This window comes from Fopius arisanus, unplaced genomic scaffold, assembly GCF_000806365.1.
Source record: "Fopius arisanus strain USDA-PBARC FA_bdor unplaced genomic scaffold, ASM80636v1 scaffold00088, whole genome shotgun sequence".
NCBI classification, from domain to species: Eukaryota; Metazoa; Arthropoda; class Insecta; order Hymenoptera; family Braconidae; genus Fopius; species Fopius arisanus.
Genome location: NW_011887827.1, coordinates 164,765 through 183,386, shown reverse-complemented (window position 1 = coordinate 183,386; position 18,622 = coordinate 164,765). Strand labels below are relative to the sequence as shown.

General features: G+C 37.0%; 3 protein-coding genes across 4 annotated transcripts in view; 1 reads left to right on the top strand and 2 right to left on the bottom strand.

Annotated features, from left to right (window-relative positions):
* Nucleotides 1-76: 76 nt before the first annotated feature.
* Syx16 (syntaxin 16) lies at nt 77-1,991 on the top strand. Its single transcript, XM_011311378.1, has 5 exons — nt 77-401; nt 492-710; nt 784-991; nt 1,057-1,322; nt 1,420-1,991. Exons 1-5 carry the CDS (start codon nt 321-323, stop codon nt 1,627-1,629), a joined length of 984 nt encoding a protein of 327 aa, XP_011309680.1. The 5' UTR covers nt 77-320; the 3' UTR covers nt 1,630-1,991.
* On the bottom strand, nt 1,987-9,915 carry LOC105270452 (oxidative stress-induced growth inhibitor 2). Of its 2 annotated transcripts, none has more exons than XM_011311380.1 (6): nt 9,737-9,915; nt 5,134-5,238; nt 4,118-4,844; nt 3,707-3,963; nt 3,129-3,569; nt 1,987-3,021 (listed from the first exon to the last, which is right to left on the bottom strand). In XM_011311380.1, exons 2-6 carry the CDS (start codon nt 5,213-5,215, stop codon nt 2,777-2,779), a joined length of 1,752 nt encoding a protein of 583 aa, XP_011309682.1. In that variant the 5' UTR covers nt 5,216-5,238; nt 9,737-9,915; the 3' UTR covers nt 1,987-2,776. The 2 variants fall into 2 exon arrangements, with proteins under 2 accessions (XP_011309682.1, XP_011309681.1); XM_011311379.1 differs by lacking the exon at nt 9,737-9,915 and adding an exon at nt 8,697-8,997.
* Nucleotides 9,916-11,072: 1,157 nt separating this feature from the next.
* LOC105270450 (uncharacterized) overlaps nt 11,073-18,622 on the bottom strand; it is a 30,949-nt gene continuing 23,399 nt past the window's right edge. Inside the window, exons 12-15 of the mRNA XM_011311377.1 lie at nt 13,163-15,130; nt 12,809-13,018; nt 12,351-12,734; nt 11,073-12,183 (exon numbers count right to left, since the gene is read on the bottom strand). Of these exons, the coding sequence (XP_011309679.1) occupies nt 11,984-12,183; nt 12,351-12,734; nt 12,809-13,018; nt 13,163-15,130 (2,762 nt within the window). The 3' untranslated portion in view covers nt 11,073-11,983. The remainder of the gene's footprint in view (nt 12,184-12,350; nt 12,735-12,808; nt 13,019-13,162; nt 15,131-18,622) is intronic.

Below are 18,622 nucleotides of genomic sequence, written 5' to 3'. Positions count from 1 at the left end.
AATATCGATGCTTTGTTATTTATTATGAATTTTAGCCGTCATGAATTTATTTAGAAATTATTGAGAAATAAATTGAATTCAGGTTCATAATTAAATAACCCTTCACCAATTCGTAATTGACTTCTTGTAAATTAAGAATAAGGGCAGACAGAGACATCTGCAGGGGCGAGGTGACGTCATTAATCGAATCAGCTGTTTCTGACATTCTGTCAGTGGTCCTGATGTATTCAAACGATAGGGAGTGCCAAAAGTCCTGATAAAAAGCTGTTAAAATGCTTGTGTCTGTGGAATAAATCGTGCAAAAGAGAATTAACAGGAAAATGGCGACGAGGAATCTTACAGAGCCATTCGTCCTCATGAGGAATAATGCCCTCCAGAGCAAACACATTTATGCCGAACAGGTGACACGATTAACCCCTCATTGTTGCTCCATTATTGACAAGTGTGAATTAATGAGAATTATAAAATTGATTGATAAATTTTATCGGCAGAATCTGTCTGATCGAATGGCCCTGGTGGGCAGTGATCGCAGGGGTGTGGATAATGTGGAGCTGAAGAGAATTAATTTAGGGGATTCTTCGCCACCCGCTTGGACAGATGCTCTAGAAGAAACTCAGTACATACTCAGCAGGTTGAGAAATAAATTAGATAGTTTAATTGAACTCCACGGGAAACAGGTGACGAGACCAACCCTCGATGATACCTCGCAGGTTTTTTTTTTTTTTTTTTTTATTATAATTTAATTATTTGAAACTCAAAAATCTATCTAATTGATAATCCCAGGAGGAGAGACAGATGGAACAATTGACCAGAGAAATAGGAAAGGCCTTTTCGAGTGGTTATCGTCAGGTTCAAATTGTTAAAAATGCTGCAAGACACGAGACGAGACCTGCGGAGCGTAACCTGGCGATGAGTGCTGTCCTGGCTCTGTCATCGGCTCTCCAGGAGCTGGGACTGCGTTACAGAACTGCTCAGAACAATTATTTACAACGTGAGATCAAATCCGAATTATCAACGATTAAAATTGATGATGATTTTAATCCTGGAATTTTCCAGAGGTGAATTCCAGGGAGGAGAGGAACAGGCCCTTCTTCGAGGAAGACCAACTCCTCCTTCCCGATGTATCCACAGATTCGTGGGTGCCTGATAATAATTATAACGAGCCGAATGATCAATTCTGGCAGCCTGTGCAACAGCAGAGGCAAGAATCTGTTTTACTGCAGCTCGAGGAAGCCGAGAACTCTATGAGGCAGGCTGCCGAGAGGGAGCAGGAGGTTGGACACATTGTCCAGAGTATAGCCGATCTAAATTACATCTTCAAGGTAATTAATTATCTCCCAAATATTGCAGAATTAATTTTTTGTGGGAAAAATATGAAGAAATAATAAAAAAATCACTCGTTTTGTCCTCCACTTCAAGGATCTAGCAGCAATGGTACATGATCAAGGTACTATTCTCGATAGAATTGATTATAATATCGAGCAGACCCAGTGCCAAGTACAGGAGGGCTATAAGCAATTGAAAAAAGCTGACTCTTATCAAAGAGCGAATAGAAAACTCTACTGCATCATGATCCTGGCTGGTGCTATAATTCTCCTCAGTTTCCTCTTTATCCTGTTTAAAACCTAGTCTTCATCAACTATTTATTTTTACTCGTAATTATTTTAAACCTCACGAAAAGATTAAATTGAAAATCACATTTTAGCAAAATAATTGATTCAATATTCATTTTATAATTAATTTTCATTGAATGTTTCGTGGTATGAAACTTTTATGGTGGCATTTAATTAAATAAAAGTAATGATAATGATGTACTGCTATGATGAGTAAAAGAGTTTATGGCTAATTTCGGTAATCAGGTTTTCATGATTAATTGATTATTCACGCACTGAAAATTGTAACGATATATTGTTGGATGTACAAATATTTAAATAATCGTAATTGTTGTGAGGTAATGAAAAATCGGTAATTAAAATGGTATTGAGATGTTTTGTAATGGTTTTTATTAATTGTAGTATTTCAACAAATTCTCATATCACAGGCTATGGTAATCATTCTCGGTGATTATCTATTAATTTTATTCCGTTCTCTTCAGCTATAACGAGTAATTGATTAAATTCAATGAAAAAATTACTCGAATGCTTCAGTAATTTCATTTATAATTTGTTCGTATGGTAAATAATTTTCTTCATCTCTTTCATATATTCCCATAGACTAATATCTGGGAATAATCTCGGTACAAATTAAATTCATAAATTTGTTGAATATTTTTGGAGAAGATCGTTGTACATTTTGAGTGGAAAAGAAAAATGAATCGCTTCATTGAAGAAATATTCTCCATAAATCTACCACAAACGTACAAAAAAATAAATATCTGTGTAAAGGCACGATTACGAGGTACAGTAAAAATATAAAAAGCATCCCTCGGGCCTCTAGAGGTACAGAGAATTGACTATAAAAATTAGCAAATCCCCCAAATATTTCTCACCAACAAAACCCCAATGGATAAAAATAAAATGTGTATAATAGCCATTCATCAACGGAATGTATGAAAAATTATCAAAATCTCATAAGAATATTCTCAGAAGATAAAAAAATCGAGTGAAACCTATGAAATCATGTAAAAAATTTCGTCACCTACCAACGCATTCGTATAAAAATATTCCCACGTCAACTCTCTTCCTCGATAAGACTAATTTACAAGAATAATATCTCTATTGCACCGCACGATTGGTGTTAAGATAAAAATAAAATACTAATTAATAGCACAACACGATTAATCAGTTTCTAGAGTCCTGAGGAGATGTCCAACAGCACCAAAAGCACCACCGTGAATAAAACGAACAAAATTATCACCCACTAAAGGACCAATTGCATAAAGTCCACTTTTTGGGGACTTCACTACTTCGTACGTGTAGTCGTCGATCTGTATAGGATTCGACCGTCCATTTATCAATTTTCCTTCTTGTTTTCCAAGCTTCGTTGCCAGTTCACCCAAATATGACAGGTCTGGTTTCGATCCTGCAATAAAAAAATTATCCCATCCCATAAATAAATTCGATCAATTCATTATTAAAACCTTGACTCGTTCCTTAAAATAATTTTAATCAGGAGAGTTGTGTGATTACCAATGAGAATAGCGACGATGGAGACTTTGAAGCTGACTATTTGCCGGTTAGGACCTTTCAGGAAGACCCTCCTCTCCTTTTTTTTATTGCAATCACACCCTGTCACCTCGATGTCAATTAAATTGTACCCTGGAAGTGCCTTGTACAGCCTGTGACACTTGCCATCGGCCATCATCTCGTAAACCTTGTGATATTCTGGATACATGGAAACTGGAAGTGTCTGGAGTCTCTCGTAGGTGCTCTGACTTAATCTGACTCCATTATCATTTTCATTATCGACTTTATCACCCTCGGATACCGAGGAGGAATCCCTGAATGCATGGATCACTGGAATTGATCTGAATCTTGCTGCCATTATCGCATCTGCTGCACTCAGACCTGCACCGATCACCAGTACTGGAGCCACTTCCGGTTTATAATCTTTCCTCAGGAAGCATTTGCCTATTGGTCGAAGCAAATTACAAATTAAAAAAATATTTCTCTTGCATTTATACTGAAATTTAAAGGGAATTATGGATTGTCTGGAATAGGAAATTAATAATTTGTTTGCAAAAAGAGATAAAAATGGTCAAGCTCACTGCATTTCCCTGCGAGACGATCGAGACGTGTCTCCAGGTCATTGAGATCATGGGTCACCCAACTGGGCTGTGTTTCTTCTCCGGGTAGGCCCAGACGATTCGAAGAATTGGTTGTACCAGTTGCCAGGACAACTTTTTTACATTTGTACTTGAATTTTCTACCGCTCTGATTCTCGTAGCCCTGCACAATCCACTCGTAGCCTTCCTCCAGGTCTGACGCATCCGGAAGTGGCTGAACACTTGTCACAGTCCGTCCGCTGAGATTAAATAAATTGTCATTTTATTTCGCGAGAAAAAGCCCACATCAAAATAATTGCGAAATTATTATTTTTGACAGATCTTTGGCAACTAGAATTTCTCAGAGAAATGGATTTCACCTGATCTTAAATTTTTCATACACTGGGTACAAACCATTTGAAATACTTAGTGAGTCCCATCCTGTAAACATAATCCTTGTAGTAAGCAGCGACGATTCCCACAGGAATTCTCCTGTCGACTTCGAAGCTGCCCTTGGGGCGACTCCAGCAGTCCTCAGGTATTCTCTTCCTGAGGATGGTGGACTTTCCAAGTCGTTCCTCCTCGACGAGGGCCTCCCACTTCTTGAGATCGAGCCCAGGAAGTGACATCCACCTGGTGAGACTGATAGTGAGAACATTGGGATCCATGAACTGCCAGGTGCCCCCAGGTGGTCCCTTCCCCAGGACCACATGGTCAATAACTTTGTGCTGGGGATGATGCTCATGAGACTCCCAGGTGAGGAGACTTGGGATATCGAGTCCTGCATCGACCCCTGGATGTTGCAGTTGATCCAGAAGAAGTGCCATCGGTCTGGAGGTGCCTCGTCCCTCCAGACCATTCATCAGCATCTCCAGATCACTCCTGGATCTCATCAGGAGACTCCGTCTTTCGTCCCTAGTTTTTTTTTTATCACTGCTGGGTGATTCGTCGCTTGATTTATCCCGAGGATTCCCCGGATTACCTCTTGCAGACGCTTTCGCGGTATCTGGAGTCTCATTCTTCTCCATTATGTAGTTTAATCTTGCTGTCAGCATTTCGTCACCCGGATGGGGTTTACCCGAGTAATACGGCCAATTTCCGTTCAGCATGTATGAAATGCAAATACCACCCGGACCATTTCCTGGCGGTTTCATATTCATTTTTCAATTCGGTATTTCAATTATAATAAATAGTGCAAGTACGTAAATTCACTTCGCTGAGTTTTCGGTAAATATTTTCGAAACTCCGGGAAATAATAAAAAAAATTGTTGAACCTTTTTTGTAGGGCTCATTGAGAGCTGCAAAAAAGGTCCGACGAAAATTCCTGTATTTCTTCTAGTTTTGGAAATTTTTCCGAAAAACTCAACCGACAAATTCTGTACATCATGTGGAAGAAGTGATAATTGATTTTTTATTGGAGTTCCGCTTACCAACAATGACAACATCTTTGTAGATGCAGTGATCGTCTCCCCCATTCGATAATTCCTCCATTTTCGGCGTCTCAGCCACCATTCGAATTCAATGGCACGTCGTAACTGTTATAAAATTACAATTAATTGTTTCAATCGTTATTCTTTCATCCAGTCACGCAACTCAGTTAATTATTAACTAGCTCTGGGGATCATAAACTAAATCTGTCAAACAAGCAGATGGCTCGAGTTCTATGATAATCTGAAATATGATTTCGAAAAAACGAGTTACAGTTTCACCCGCGCAAATAAAAAAAAATTATATTTGCCCCGCATTTATTTGAGAGAATTATCCATATTCTCAAAAATTGCATAACCATTCTGACGATTGTCTAATTATTCCATTCCTCTGGATTCTCTATTTTTGAGGTAGCAATTACGAGTAATTTTCTGGAATTTGTAATCATCGAGTGCACTTAATGGATTTTTTATCATTTTCTGCAACAGTGGAAATCGCACGAGGAATTACTCCCCCCATGGATTCAATCAATTGTGCGTGACAGTAATGATGATTATCCGTAATGATAATTTCGCGCCATTAATGCAACATTGGAAATGACAGTCATCAATTAACCGTTTTATCGATTTTTATTTCTGTCGCTGTATTGCCACCCGTCACGGAATGTGAAGATAATTACAGAAAAAAAAAACATGATGTCATAATCTAGCCTTGACCAAGAGGTAATGCGAAGGGACTGAAATTATTGCGATGTTTAGAGTAACTCTCACTCGACTGATATCAAAGATAAAAAAATTCTGGCGGTTTATCTCCGCTGACTCAATGATGAGTCAATTAAAAATGATACGCAACAATTAGTGGAGAAAATTGGAGGAGGTCATACGATTGTCTCGTTATTTTTCGTACAGAAAAATATTCATCGCGGAATTATTATTTTCGTCGAATCGATCCTGCAGTAAAAATTTTTATTGTAAGAATTCAATTAAATGATTAATCAAGATAACACACGATTCTCAATTATTAATTAATTATGATTGTAATTAATGCGTAATTAATTATTTCTGGCAGGTGTCGGTGAGCGATTTCTACGAACCGCTGAATTTTCTATTTGTCAATAAATTATTTTATAACCAACGGAGATGGCGAATCCTCGGAAAACGGCGGCTTGAAATCGCGCCAAGTTGAGAGTTCAAATGAAATCCGACTCTCACGAAAATTACGTAACAGTCGCGAATGTCTAGGAAAATTGCGCTAATCGTTGACGCACAGTAGTAATCGAGATATTAATTGTAATTCCTGAGAGTAGTTGCACTTATGTCTCGGTGACGCCTGACAACTTAGGGCTATTTATAAATTAAAGCTACGCGATTTCATTCAATATTACATACATTTATTAAACGGACACATAACGATATTATTGTCGCTGGAAAAGTACCAAGATCTTCCGACGCAGATATTTTCCTTCCGAGAGAAATTCGTCACAACAATAATTCGCAAGTCGACGCATCTCGATGCCAGTTTTTCGGAAATATATCAGAATCAAAAGGAGATATGGATATTTTCATGAATATCTTTTTTGCAGCTGGAATTGTTCTCTATAAAAAATGTAGAGATAAAAATATTGCTATCTCTCTTCGATTGCGAGATATTAATTAAAAAAGTGGTGATAACGAAATGCACTTCGCTGGGGGATTCAAATGAACGGGAAATTCTTTGGATTTTTTATGAAATTATGAGGGAAAGTCAATTTTTTTATCGCAAAGTTGGTGAAAAGTATTCTACGGAAGCATGAAGTATCCAGGAATAGAATAAACTTCTGATCTCTGGCCTCTAGTATTCACCAGCGAATGACAAACAATATTTTCCCCAGTGTTTTTTATTTTTTAACTATCAGGGATTAATCATCTCGTAATTATTAATTTTTTTGTCAGAGAAAAAAAAGCAATTAATCGAAATTGGTATAATCTCCGGGGCTGTCATTATTTCTTCGTAACGCTCCTTTTTCTATTTCGAAAGATTACCACACAGTTTGAAATCCAGAGGAATGCGGTAATTGTACAGAAAAGTGCTAGTGCAAGTACCAGAAAATCACAATCCATTGGTAATAAAAAAAATAGTGGTGACTGTAATTTGGAAATTCTTGGAATCTCGAAATCGGAAATTTCATGTGAATATTATAAATATTTCGAGAAGGTCAGATGAAATTATTGAATGTATGACGAGCAAGTGCTGTTGATGAAATCTAAATGTGAAATAGGGCCGAGTGGAGTCCTTGACCACCTCCTCAGCGATTGGCCAACGATTCTTTTGAATCATTTAATTTCTCAAGTGAAATAAAAGGCCTTCGCCCTGAATTTCAACTATCATTATCCATTTAATAATCTCATGAGAATTGGGTGAAGCCGATTAATAATCGAATAGTTTTTCGTCATTAAATTTCCATCGAGATTTTTTTTACTCAGCATACTTGAACATTAAAAAAACATTAAAAGCGATAAATAATAATATGAAATTCCAAATGAATTTTTCAATGCTGGACCTACATTTCGGTGGATAAATAATCTACAGCATTCATCACCCGAAATTGCAGTGACGAAAGTGAAATTAAGTAATAATAAAAAATAAAATAACAGTGGATAATTAATGAAATTAAGGAGTCGTTCCAGAATAAAGTTTATTGATAAAAGATGGAGAAGATGTTTAATAGTAAAAATCACATACAAATTGAAATTCAAATTATTCTTGTCCAAATTTGATAAAAAAATAATTGAAGGGTTTATTAACAATTCGTTTTGTTTTTTTTAATGAAAGCTGAAGGACCTCGAGGGGTTCACTATATCACGATAATCTTCATAATCACTCGATATAATCTCTGATCTCATCGATAATCTCATCGACTGGTGATAAAAATGTGGATCTAATGCAGTTTCACTGATAAGACTGATATATATTTGACAGTTGCTCCCATATGTGCAATTTCAGTGGAATTCGAGAATTCCAAATGAATCGGATTGATGGAATTGGCTGAGAAATTTTTTTGAAATGCAAATTCGCCGATTGGTGATTTTTTATTGGGCAATAATCGACTTCAGGGATAATTAAGCTTTCGGTGTTTAATTGCCAAGCACGTGGTGGCGATAACCTTCAAAATTCTAACTGCGAAGTATTTCCAGTAATTCCGAAGATTTCACAGGCTCCCAATTTATTCTCATTATCAGTTGAGATGTTTTAGTGCGGCATAAAACATTAATGACTCGTCGTAAAAAATCTCAATTTCCAGTCTAAATTGGAGTTTTTATCTCGTCATTACGAAGTAATAAACAAGTTTATCTCAGTCGTTACGAGAGACAATTATCTTAAATTATGAATGAATGGAATAAAATTGGAGTCAATGTTTAAACATGCCACATGTTCAATTTTTCTCGTCGCACGTGCGACCGGTTAATTCAAATTTTAATTAATTTTCCAATTACTCCAAAACATTCTCAATCGCCCCTTTCATTTCTTCGATAAAAATTGCACTCCAAAAATTCACTGCCAATTTAAAATGATATATTCAATTTACCTCTCCCTAATTACTCCAATACAATTTACCACAAAAATGATAAATTCCTCGTAACTGTCACCAGAGAATTCTCTATGAATTCCGCACGTCACAATTCCAGCAATTAAACTTAATGAATTAATTGATTAATCGAGGGTAATTGGAGTCACTTAGTCACTTGGAGTTTACGAAAAAAAATTCTTTTCTATTTGGAAAATGCACCGGTCGGCGTAAATTCAATTTATTGATAATTATCCCGTGATAAATAATTGTTTATAATGAGGATCGGGTGTCTTGCGACTTTCTGGTCTGAACAGCACGGGTGAACTGCTTGGACAATCAGTCTCACAGTCTAAAAATCCACTTGGCAAAGCTGCAAGGGAGTGGGAGAAACCTCCGTGTCGAGACCTTCGGTTTTCCGCTGTTTCCTCAACCGGTTTTTCACGTAAAAAATGGAAAACATTGTAGGAATTTTTTTTAAATGCCCATCGTACAAGCGGGGGAGTCGTGACTCTAATTAACGAATGGGGGAGAGAAGGGAGGGGTAGGGCCAATGATTATCATGATGTTAATTACGCTGCACTGGTCGGGGCCAGGTGTATCGATCCAATGACTTTTTTTTTTATTTGGTTTATGACACAATGGCTTTGACCCAAGTTGTCCAGGAAATTATGCTATTTGCAGCATTTCTTTCCTCGAATGGGTCTCAACGATTTAAAACTAGATATTTTTCCAAAGAATTTTTCTATTCGAAGGGGAAAAAATTGTTACTCCATTGATTCATTCATTTATTTATTCATGCACTCGAAATCTACTTGAATTCTATTGAATTTTTATCGAATCTCAATAAAATAACACGTGCAAAAAATAATCTGTTGTAATTGTAATCCGCGAAAAAATTGAGAAATAAAATTAAAAATTGATGGAGTTCGACGAATTTTCTTCACCGCGAATTCCGCGAATAATGAAGAAATGAAAAATAGAAATTGTCGCAATCGTTATCGGACTAATGGAGCTAGTGGTGCAAGTAATTGGTAAATATCATAATTTATGCAGCTCACCTCAATTTTTCTCATTCGTCCTTGAATTATATCCACTTTCCTCGATTTACTGTTGAGTCATAACATGTGATGTCACAGATAGATAGAGTAATGACGGTTTATCTTGTTCTTTTGAACGGCACATGTAAAGCACGTAAGCTCAACTTTTTTACGATTACGCGATGTCTTCTTTTAGCCGGGTATTGATTTTCACTGCTGGAGTGACATCTTTCGAGCTTCACCCTCGACGAAAGCTGCCATCTGTTTTATTTTTGCAAATTGAACTGCTGTTTTTGATTTTTTATTATTTCTTCAGTATTCTGCATCATTAGAATTTCGCTGTGCGGTACCTATCATCTGTCCATTCCATTTTTTTAATAATATATCCCAGTGTTTAAATAAATATCAATAAAAAAGGAATGATTATCAAAATTAATGGCTTCGGTTCGAAATAATGGTAAGTACTACTGGAATTAGGAAAATGGCGGATCACAGGTCGATTAAACACATCAATGATTTTTAAATATTTTCTTTACTCATATTCTCTCAAAAAAAATCATCTCACATTGGTCCTACAATTTCGTAGGATTTGTTCCACGTAAATACAGAAAAATAATGGATATTTACAAATGTAGAATAGCGTTAGGCACTCAATAAAAGTAAAAAGGAGAAAAAATGCGAACCTAGAGAAATAACTTGATCTCAACACAAGAATTTGAGAAAAACCTGATGAAAAAAACAGCGAATTAGTTTGAGGAATAATCATGGAAGTGTGCGAATTAAATTTATAATTCATCGATTTTTTTCTCATGATTTTCCTCCACCCCATGACAATGCTATTGTGGAATGTTCAAGGTAATGCACAATTAATTACATTTCCGTCTCTCGCTCTTTTCCCTTGGTCTCGCAATAAGTTTCAATTGTGCCTTCGATGACGTATTAATTTTGTACAATAAAAAATTATAAGTATCTTCACCCCTTCAATTTTTCATATCGACAAATGTCAATTTTCAACAACAAATTGATTTAAATTTTCATTCACAACTCAATAAAAATGAAAATAAAAATCACTTTCAAATTTCACGTGTCTAAAATAGAATAATGAGACTAAAATAATCGAAAAACCAACGAGAATAAAGATAAAACTCTCTATTTTGATTTTTCATTTCCACAACTGTGATTCATTACTCAATTCTCGCAGTGGACTGGCCCTTTCGCTCGAAATTCATATCGAGCATTTGCGTTATCACCCAAAATATTAATTCAGGGTCTAATCATAAAATTGTATTCTCACGATTTGTTAATTAATGACTGACGTGCTAATTCGGTGATTCACGAGGTATAAAAATTATCTTTGAATCATCTTCACACGTCCTGCGATATATCTTGCGTCATTGACTACCGACGATGTACAAAATGATCGAGTCTCCTATTATTCCCTATTTGTTCTTCGTCCTCCTCACCGTTACTATATAATATATACTATATTTGTATCGATATTATCTTTCTAATTGGTAGACTTAGGAATCGCCTGGTACAACTCGTTCTGAATTATCAGTTATAAATTATTATTTTTCATGTTTGAGATGTTAAAAAGAGAATTACATGAGTCATTGAGTGGAATGAAGAGAATTATTTCGATATTCCCATATCTCACAATTACACATTCAATATTTTCATTAAAAATTGTTTAAAAAAAATTAATTAGGAGCAATTTTTATTCGATTTACATCGAATAAATGATCCAGTGCTTCAATAAAAATCACATAAAATCAAATAAAATCAATAAAATCATCTCTTCATCTCATCCAACACCCGAAATAATTCCCAACAAATGCTTGACCAATGTCTCCTGAAAATCTCACTTTCCCCCTCGCATTCATATCGTACAAATTACAATAATTAATAATAAACTTTGGGTGTAAGAGCCGTTAATATGAATAAAAAAAAAATTCTCGTACCGGAGTGAAAACGATGAATTTCCACAGACGTTTGTACAATTTATACATTTGATCGTGATAATTGATATGGTCCTATGTCTCTGAATTTTATTTTTACAATTTTCTACATGTCTGGCACCAGCAGATTTTCTCAGAAGAATAAAAGAAACGGAATGGCCTTTAAATAAACAGAGAAAAATCCTTGGCATTTCGGGTGAGTCCAGAGGCTCATTGACTCGTGGATTATATCATTTCGGTGATTCCTCGGCCCTTACCCCCTCGATAATATCACAGATGAATGAGTTTCCGTGTTGTGCGTTATGCATCGCTATCTAAGATTCCTGACAAGTGCATTTACCCTCTCAATTTTATCGCTGATGTGTCGTCTCTCGTTGTCGAGAGCCTGTCTCGCTGCCAATAAATCGTATCTCACTCGCTCCAGTTGAATTGCTTCCGAGCGGAGAGTATTCGATTGGGATATCAACTTTGACATGTGATTTTTCAGGATTCTTCTCTCCAGGGATTTTCCTGTCAACGCAATCACACGTTTTCGTACATTTATTATTGATTTCATTTCACAAAACTCTTATTTGGTTTTTTAAAATTCATGGATCACAATTAATTTATCATTTGGCAAAATTTTTATTTTATGATTTTGCGAGTGATAAATTAATTGAAGTTGGAGTAGTTTTTACCTTTGGAATACTCGTTGTAAGCAATCATAATATCCTCAATACTGCTCCACGTAACTTTGTGATTGGTCTCGTCGTCCTCGTCGCAGTTCTCATGAATGTCAATGAGTTTACGGGGCTGTTTAATTCCGTTTTCCCCTCGGACAGGCATCGCCGGGTGATACGTGGACTGAATATTTGGTACGAGAGGAGGAAGAGGCGGTGGCCTCTCTGGAATTGACTTTACTTTAATGCGATCGAGTAGTCGCATTTTTTGGAGGGGCCTCGGAGATGCTGGGGGTGTCTTAGAATACACTTTTGCCACTCGCTCGCAATAAGCTGTTACCGAATTGGTTGTCCTACGTTTTTTTCGATCCTTCAGGACGTATTGCCAGGTTTCCTCCGCTTCTGGAATTGTTCATTGGAGATTTCATTATTTAATGCAATTTTTATGATAATTGTTATGAAAAATCGAGAATTACCGTCTCGTCTGTTTGGTGGCATAATGTCCAAGCCGATGGTTTTTAAGAATCCGACCTTCGGCATGAAATCCGAGGAATTGAGCAGTACATCAGGATGATCCTTGGGTATCGGTAAAACCGACTCGATTATCGGTTCCGATGTGTCCAGAGGCACTTCCGGGGGCTCCGGGTTCAGGCGATATCTCTTCTCCAATTTACACAACTCCAATTCTACAAAAATCCCATAATTATTCCCGTTAATTACCCAAAGGGTAAATACTAATAAAATTATTTAGCCGATATATAAATTTTCGGGAAATTTCTGTGGATGAAACAATTTTAAATAATAATTGGAATTTTTTATAATAATATTACCATTTCTTGTGCTCAAAGTGGTTAACCCGAAGATCGCGAGGAATGAGAGTTTGCTCTCGGAGAAGGCGAGTTTGGCAGGTGGTCCCTTGGTGATCCATAAATCAGCATCCTTGACCTCGACCTCACCCTCGGACTCAGAGCTGCGAGTGGCCCCACAACTCCTCTCCCTCTTTCTACGTCTTTTTTTCTCAGCAAGATCAAGAGTCGACGTCACATCCCTCCCCCTGTCAGCTAAAAAATCTCCCCTAGCAATGACCTTGGGATCAGGAACATTGAGTACAGGTGGCTCGCACTTGACCGTCACCTCCGTCAAATTATTGCACTTATCGGTGTAACAGAATGATCCCTTGAAATCATTACTGGAGAAGTTCAACAGCTTCTCCTGGTACTTGGGAATCTGTAGAAGTACATTAGATACATTTTGACACGTCCTGAGGACCTCCTCCGATTTTATACTCTGGAGTATCTGACTGTCGATACTTGGCTTGTGATTTATCTCATTGATGGAGAGCTTGAAGGGCTGATAGGGTAACGGATTGACGTTGGCTGACGGAATTTTTAGTGGCTCATCTCGCTCGCCCTCAGTTCTGACAGGTGTCCTCTCACTCTCGTTGTTGACAGCTATTTTATCACCGGAGTTGCTCCCAATCCTGTGATTAATCCTCAATGTGTCTCCAGAGACATCAACAGGCTTCATCTCCTTTGAGCTCTCCACAGTCTTGACATTTTTTGACATAAAATTACCCTCGACGTTGCTGTAAAAATTGGCATTCACCGATTTCTCGTGTACCAACGTTTCCACCGAGACAATCCCATTCCTCTGACTGCTCTGACTGCTCTGATTATTCTGATTACTGAGATTACTGGAATTACTCGGATTATTTTGACAGCTAGTCTCCAGTCCTTCCACCTGACTCTTCATCCCATTGAGACTGATCCTGACATCTCCATTGGTGGAACTCCCCTTGACAGGCAACTGCAGGGGTGTAAACACCTGAGGCTTGTAGACCCCCTGTGTCACAACGGGATGATAAGTCTGGGTCTGATAGGGCCCTTTACCCTCAGCAGTCTCTCCACTTGTTGTCACACTTTTCTCGTGTCCAATCTGATTGCGAATGCCCCAGATCGGTATCTTGGTGGATCTGAACGAGTCCTCAAATGGCCTAACGAATGGCTGATGGGCTGACGTCACTGGTGTCAGTTGAGCCATTTGTCCTTGACCTCCTGACGTCGACTGACTCGTTGTCACTGGTGTCTCTTTGATCCTCAAGGGCACTGGTGGTGATTTGTGACAGGTTGTCACGTGATTCGAAGTGTTTGGGGGTTGATTCAGGGGTTGAACAGCGTGAGTTGACATTGTACCACTCGCCAGGAGGGAATTCGTCGTTGTTGTGTAGGAATTGAGGGTTTGGGGTGGTGGTGGAAGGGGGTAGGTTGTGGATGTGGAAGTGGTTATGGGAGTGGGAGTGATGAGGCTTGATTGGTGTTGACTAGAGTGAATTGTGTTCGGGTGGAGAGGCATTGGTATTGTTGGTAGGGGCATTGGGATGGGGGTAATCGGGGGACCGAGATTTAGGGGTCCGAGGGGTGGACCAAGGGGTGGCAGGGGCATTGGTGGGGGATTGGTGGTTGTTACGGGGCATATCTGACCGGCTAGGGGGGTGACTGGTGTCAGGGGGGATGGGGGAGGCTGGAAGGGCCCAAGGCGCGGGTGGTGGTATATTTGTGGGCTGTCAGCGGGGGTGAGAGGGGGTGGTAAGGGAATACTGTGAGGTGGCGGAGGGACTGGGGCCTGATGGGACACTGGAGATTCTTCTTTGCGGTGGTGAGGACCTGTTGCGGGCACTGGGGGCTTGTGATTATCGGATTGGGGGGTCAGGGGTGTGATGGGGGTTGATGTGGCGATCGAACGGTCACGGTGAGAATCCCTCTCTGGGTGCAACTGAGCCGCTATAGGCGGCTTCCTAGCTGAAACAAATCCGGACCACACAGTGCTTGGTAATGATACGGTAGGGGTTCGGGTTGGGGGGGTCACGATTTGAAATCAGGGAAAATATCGGAGAGTGTTTTTCATGTTTCAGGGATTGCGGAAATTCGGAATGTTTTCACAAGGTTTGTGGTGCGTTTTAAAGACTGGGGATGAAAAATTGCGGAATATTTTGGGGGTGGAAAATTTTTGGCGGAGTGTAGGCGAATTGCAAGTTATTCGGGTGCCAATTCGGAAATTTTGACTCTTCCGCACTGGGCCTGGTGAACCGCGATTTAAATCGCGGTTTTCGGGCCCAGCGACGAAAAATTTTACATGTCACCAAAATAATAATGTGAAAGGGACATTGATCATTTGTAATGTTTGATTATCGATTGTATTATTATTGAATTGAATTGAATATTTCGAATATATGAGTACCCCCTCGGATTTTTCACTTACCTTCTCCCAAATTTCAAAAAATTTTCTCTTCTCTTTTTCAAATAACTCATCTAGTCTTTGATTGTGCAACTTACATCTAGTGATATATTTTTAAAAGTATTGGGGATGATTTCTCTGACAAATATAACAATCAAAGTTAAGCTGCAAAAATGGATGAATTAAGAATTTTGTAAAAAATAGAATAAGATGATAAAGAAATTGACAAACAAAAATATATATAATTGAAATAAATAAAATGGACGATGCTAAAGACATAAAATACCAGAGCGATCGTAATCTCATCGAATACAGGCACTTTTTTTTCAGCGTTACAAACGTATTGTCTCTAAAAAATTCATTAAAATTATCCGTTTACATAATTAATCGGTAAATATCCAACCGAATCTTCCCCAAAACTGTTTCAGAAAAATTACAATGAAATTTTTTTTTATTTTTTAATCGAGGGTTCAAGAATTCCGAAGAATGACTTCCATCAAATTTTGATCTCACAGTTGTTGGTTTTATTATTTTTTTGCAATGTTTATTTTCAATTATAGTCCAAATATACATGTTTACATAATAAATTATATAAAAATGGTATAATTTTGACAAAAAAAAATTGATAAATGTGTGACAAAGTTATTTACATTGGTGGATTTAATTCCGTTTGTTCAGTCAGTTGTATATTTTCTTTGTTATTAGTTTTTTTTTTTTCATAAAGAGCATTTATAGTTACTTCACTCACTCTTCCTTCCCACAAAAAGGAGAAGCAGAGAATCACGTAAAAATTCCTGAATTGTTGATTAAACTGTGACAAAAAAGAAAAACATTTCTAAAACAGTTGCGGGAACGAGAGAGTGCCGAGACCCAGTAGATGCTGTTTAAAATTTCTTCATTCCTAATTATCAACTAAATTTCCTTAATATTACCTAACAAGGCTCATCTTCCATCGAAAAATATAAATATAAATGATATTTATATTAATTCGGCCAATTGATGATTTTTTTTCACATACTTTTTCAACTACCAAATTTTCTTCTGGGATCAGAATAAAAATCACGAAAATTCTCATTTCGGGTGTCTATAAAAAATCATTCACCTAAAATTTTTTACTCCCTGCTAAAAAAATCTAATACTAAAAAATCTAAACGCCGTTGTACATATTCGTAAAAAAATATGTATCAGTGTATCGCACGATTTCTCCGCCCAAAACAAAATAATTAAGTAACTCTCCCCTAATTAAAATAAATTTCCAAAATGTTCTACTTAAAAACATGACTCGGATACTGAAGGCAAAATGCTATTAAAATCCCAAGGAGACGACCAGGTATCGTGCACTCTCATGTTAAACACGCGCCATTAATTCACAGTTGACTAAATTAAAAATAATTACGTATTTTACTCTTCACTTCTTTTCGTTTTCACTAAAGACAATAAAAGAGTTAAGGGTGGGGTTGAGAAAGGGGGGGCTGGGAATTTCCAAGTATTTTGGGGGGGAGGGGAAATGACCAGAATGACTTACTGCATTGCTATTGTTATTTTTTCATTTTCATTTTTTCTTTCAAGTGTTCACTGCTATCAGACGGAGCTATAATTAAGTCAGCCTTCGTGTCGTCCAGTCTAAACAGAATATTTCCATTTTCTTCATGTTTCCATGTGCCTAGAGATTTTTAAATGACTCTATTTTCTATTCATTTGGGCGCCTAGGTAATGAACAATACAAAATGGCCCTTTTTTTTTCATATCTTGCAGGTGATTTTCAGGCGTTTAAAATCTTCTCCTCACTCATCTTCACTTTATTCTCGTGTGAGAATCGTTATTACAAAGACTCTCAATTCTTTTTTTTTGTATTCATTCAGTTATTGTTTTAATTTTTATTTAGTTAACTTTTGTTTCACTCTTTCGACTTTCGTGTGCAAAAGTACGAAAATTCGTTTATCTTCCTAAAGTGTTTATTTATTTAGTTTTATTCAAGTTTTTTTTTCGTTTTCTTTCATTTTCTCGAGGGGAAGGGCTCACGTAGACGTTCATCTATCTCTCGTATCCTCGTACGGTCTTATCTAAAAAATATTAAACCTATTGCTTCATAAGAAACGATTAATTATGACTATTAACTTTCATTATTTGCTACATTAAACAGTAGAAGCGTAGTATGTTGTTTTTTTTTCTTCCATCCATTAGGATTTTTTTTTTGCTTTTTCTTTAATGTTATTTTCACAGTCAAAGTAGATTTTCTTCTCAATTATTTTGTTCCTATGAAATTATATTTCAACAACGATCACACGTTTTTTTTTGTTATTCACTTTTATTTAGTTATTGTTATTGCTTTTTTATTCGCTTTTTATTTGTGTTCTACTTAATATTAATTATACCACGTAAATTCGAGGAGAATGTAAGTGGCATTTTTTGTTGAGGTTTATTTTTCGTTCTAATTAGAGAATTTTATGAGAAAACGATCGCTTGGCATTGGCTTGGAGAGGGTATCAAAGTAATTTTAAAAAAGAGGCGATTAAAAAATATAAGAGAATGGAAAATAATAGTAAAAAGCTTAGAAGCCAATCGTGGGATTGTTCGGGCGATTTTTCAGGGATAGGGCAGTGGTAATTTTTCGGTTATTTTTTCAGTATCGAGTGTGTTGAATATTTAAATATTATCCGATTAAATTCTGTAGAAATTCCAGAAAAAATTGAGTCAATACCAATTCAGCTCACCAATTCGTCAACTGGCGTAATGGAAGTGAACACTTTGTTCTTAATTAATAATTAACCAATTCCCTCAATTAACGACTAATTATTGGACTCGAGAGGTAATTGCAAGTGATTGTTAAATAAAAATTATGGGAAACGAAAAAATGGCAGAATTATATGAGATTTAAATATGCAACACAATCTCCTCATAAAAAGTGACAATCTATCAGTAAAATCACTAATTAATTCAGTTCATATGGCAATTGAAGTACTCTAAATTCTTCTGAATAGTCAGACCAACAGTTTGGTTTAAAAATCTGATATTTCTATTTCTATTTCTCTGAATGGTTCACCTTCATTATCAAT

Excerpts from the sequence above, each read along its gene's own strand:
- Syx16 (XM_011311378.1), top strand. The coding sequence starts at position 321 with ATGGCGACGAGGAATCTTACAGAGCCATTCGTCCTCATGAGGAATAAT. Across the intron at positions 992-1,056 it reads TCAGAACAATTATTTACAAC|AGGTGAATTCCAGGGAGGAG; the intron begins GTGAGATCAAAT and ends GGAATTTTCCAG. Across the intron at positions 1,323-1,419 it reads ATCTAAATTACATCTTCAAG|GATCTAGCAGCAATGGTACA; the intron begins GTAATTAATTAT and ends CTCCACTTCAAG.
- LOC105270452 (XM_011311380.1), bottom strand. The coding sequence starts at position 5,215 with ATGGTGGCTGAGACGCCGAAAATGGAGGAATTATCGAATGGGGGAGAC. Across the intron at positions 3,570-3,706 it reads TCGTCTCGCAGGGAAATGCA|GCAAATGCTTCCTGAGGAAA; the intron begins GTGAGCTTGACC and ends TTCGACCAATAG. Across the intron at positions 3,022-3,128 it reads CATCGTCGCTATTCTCATTG|GATCGAAACCAGACCTGTCA; the intron begins GTAATCACACAA and ends TTTTTATTGCAG.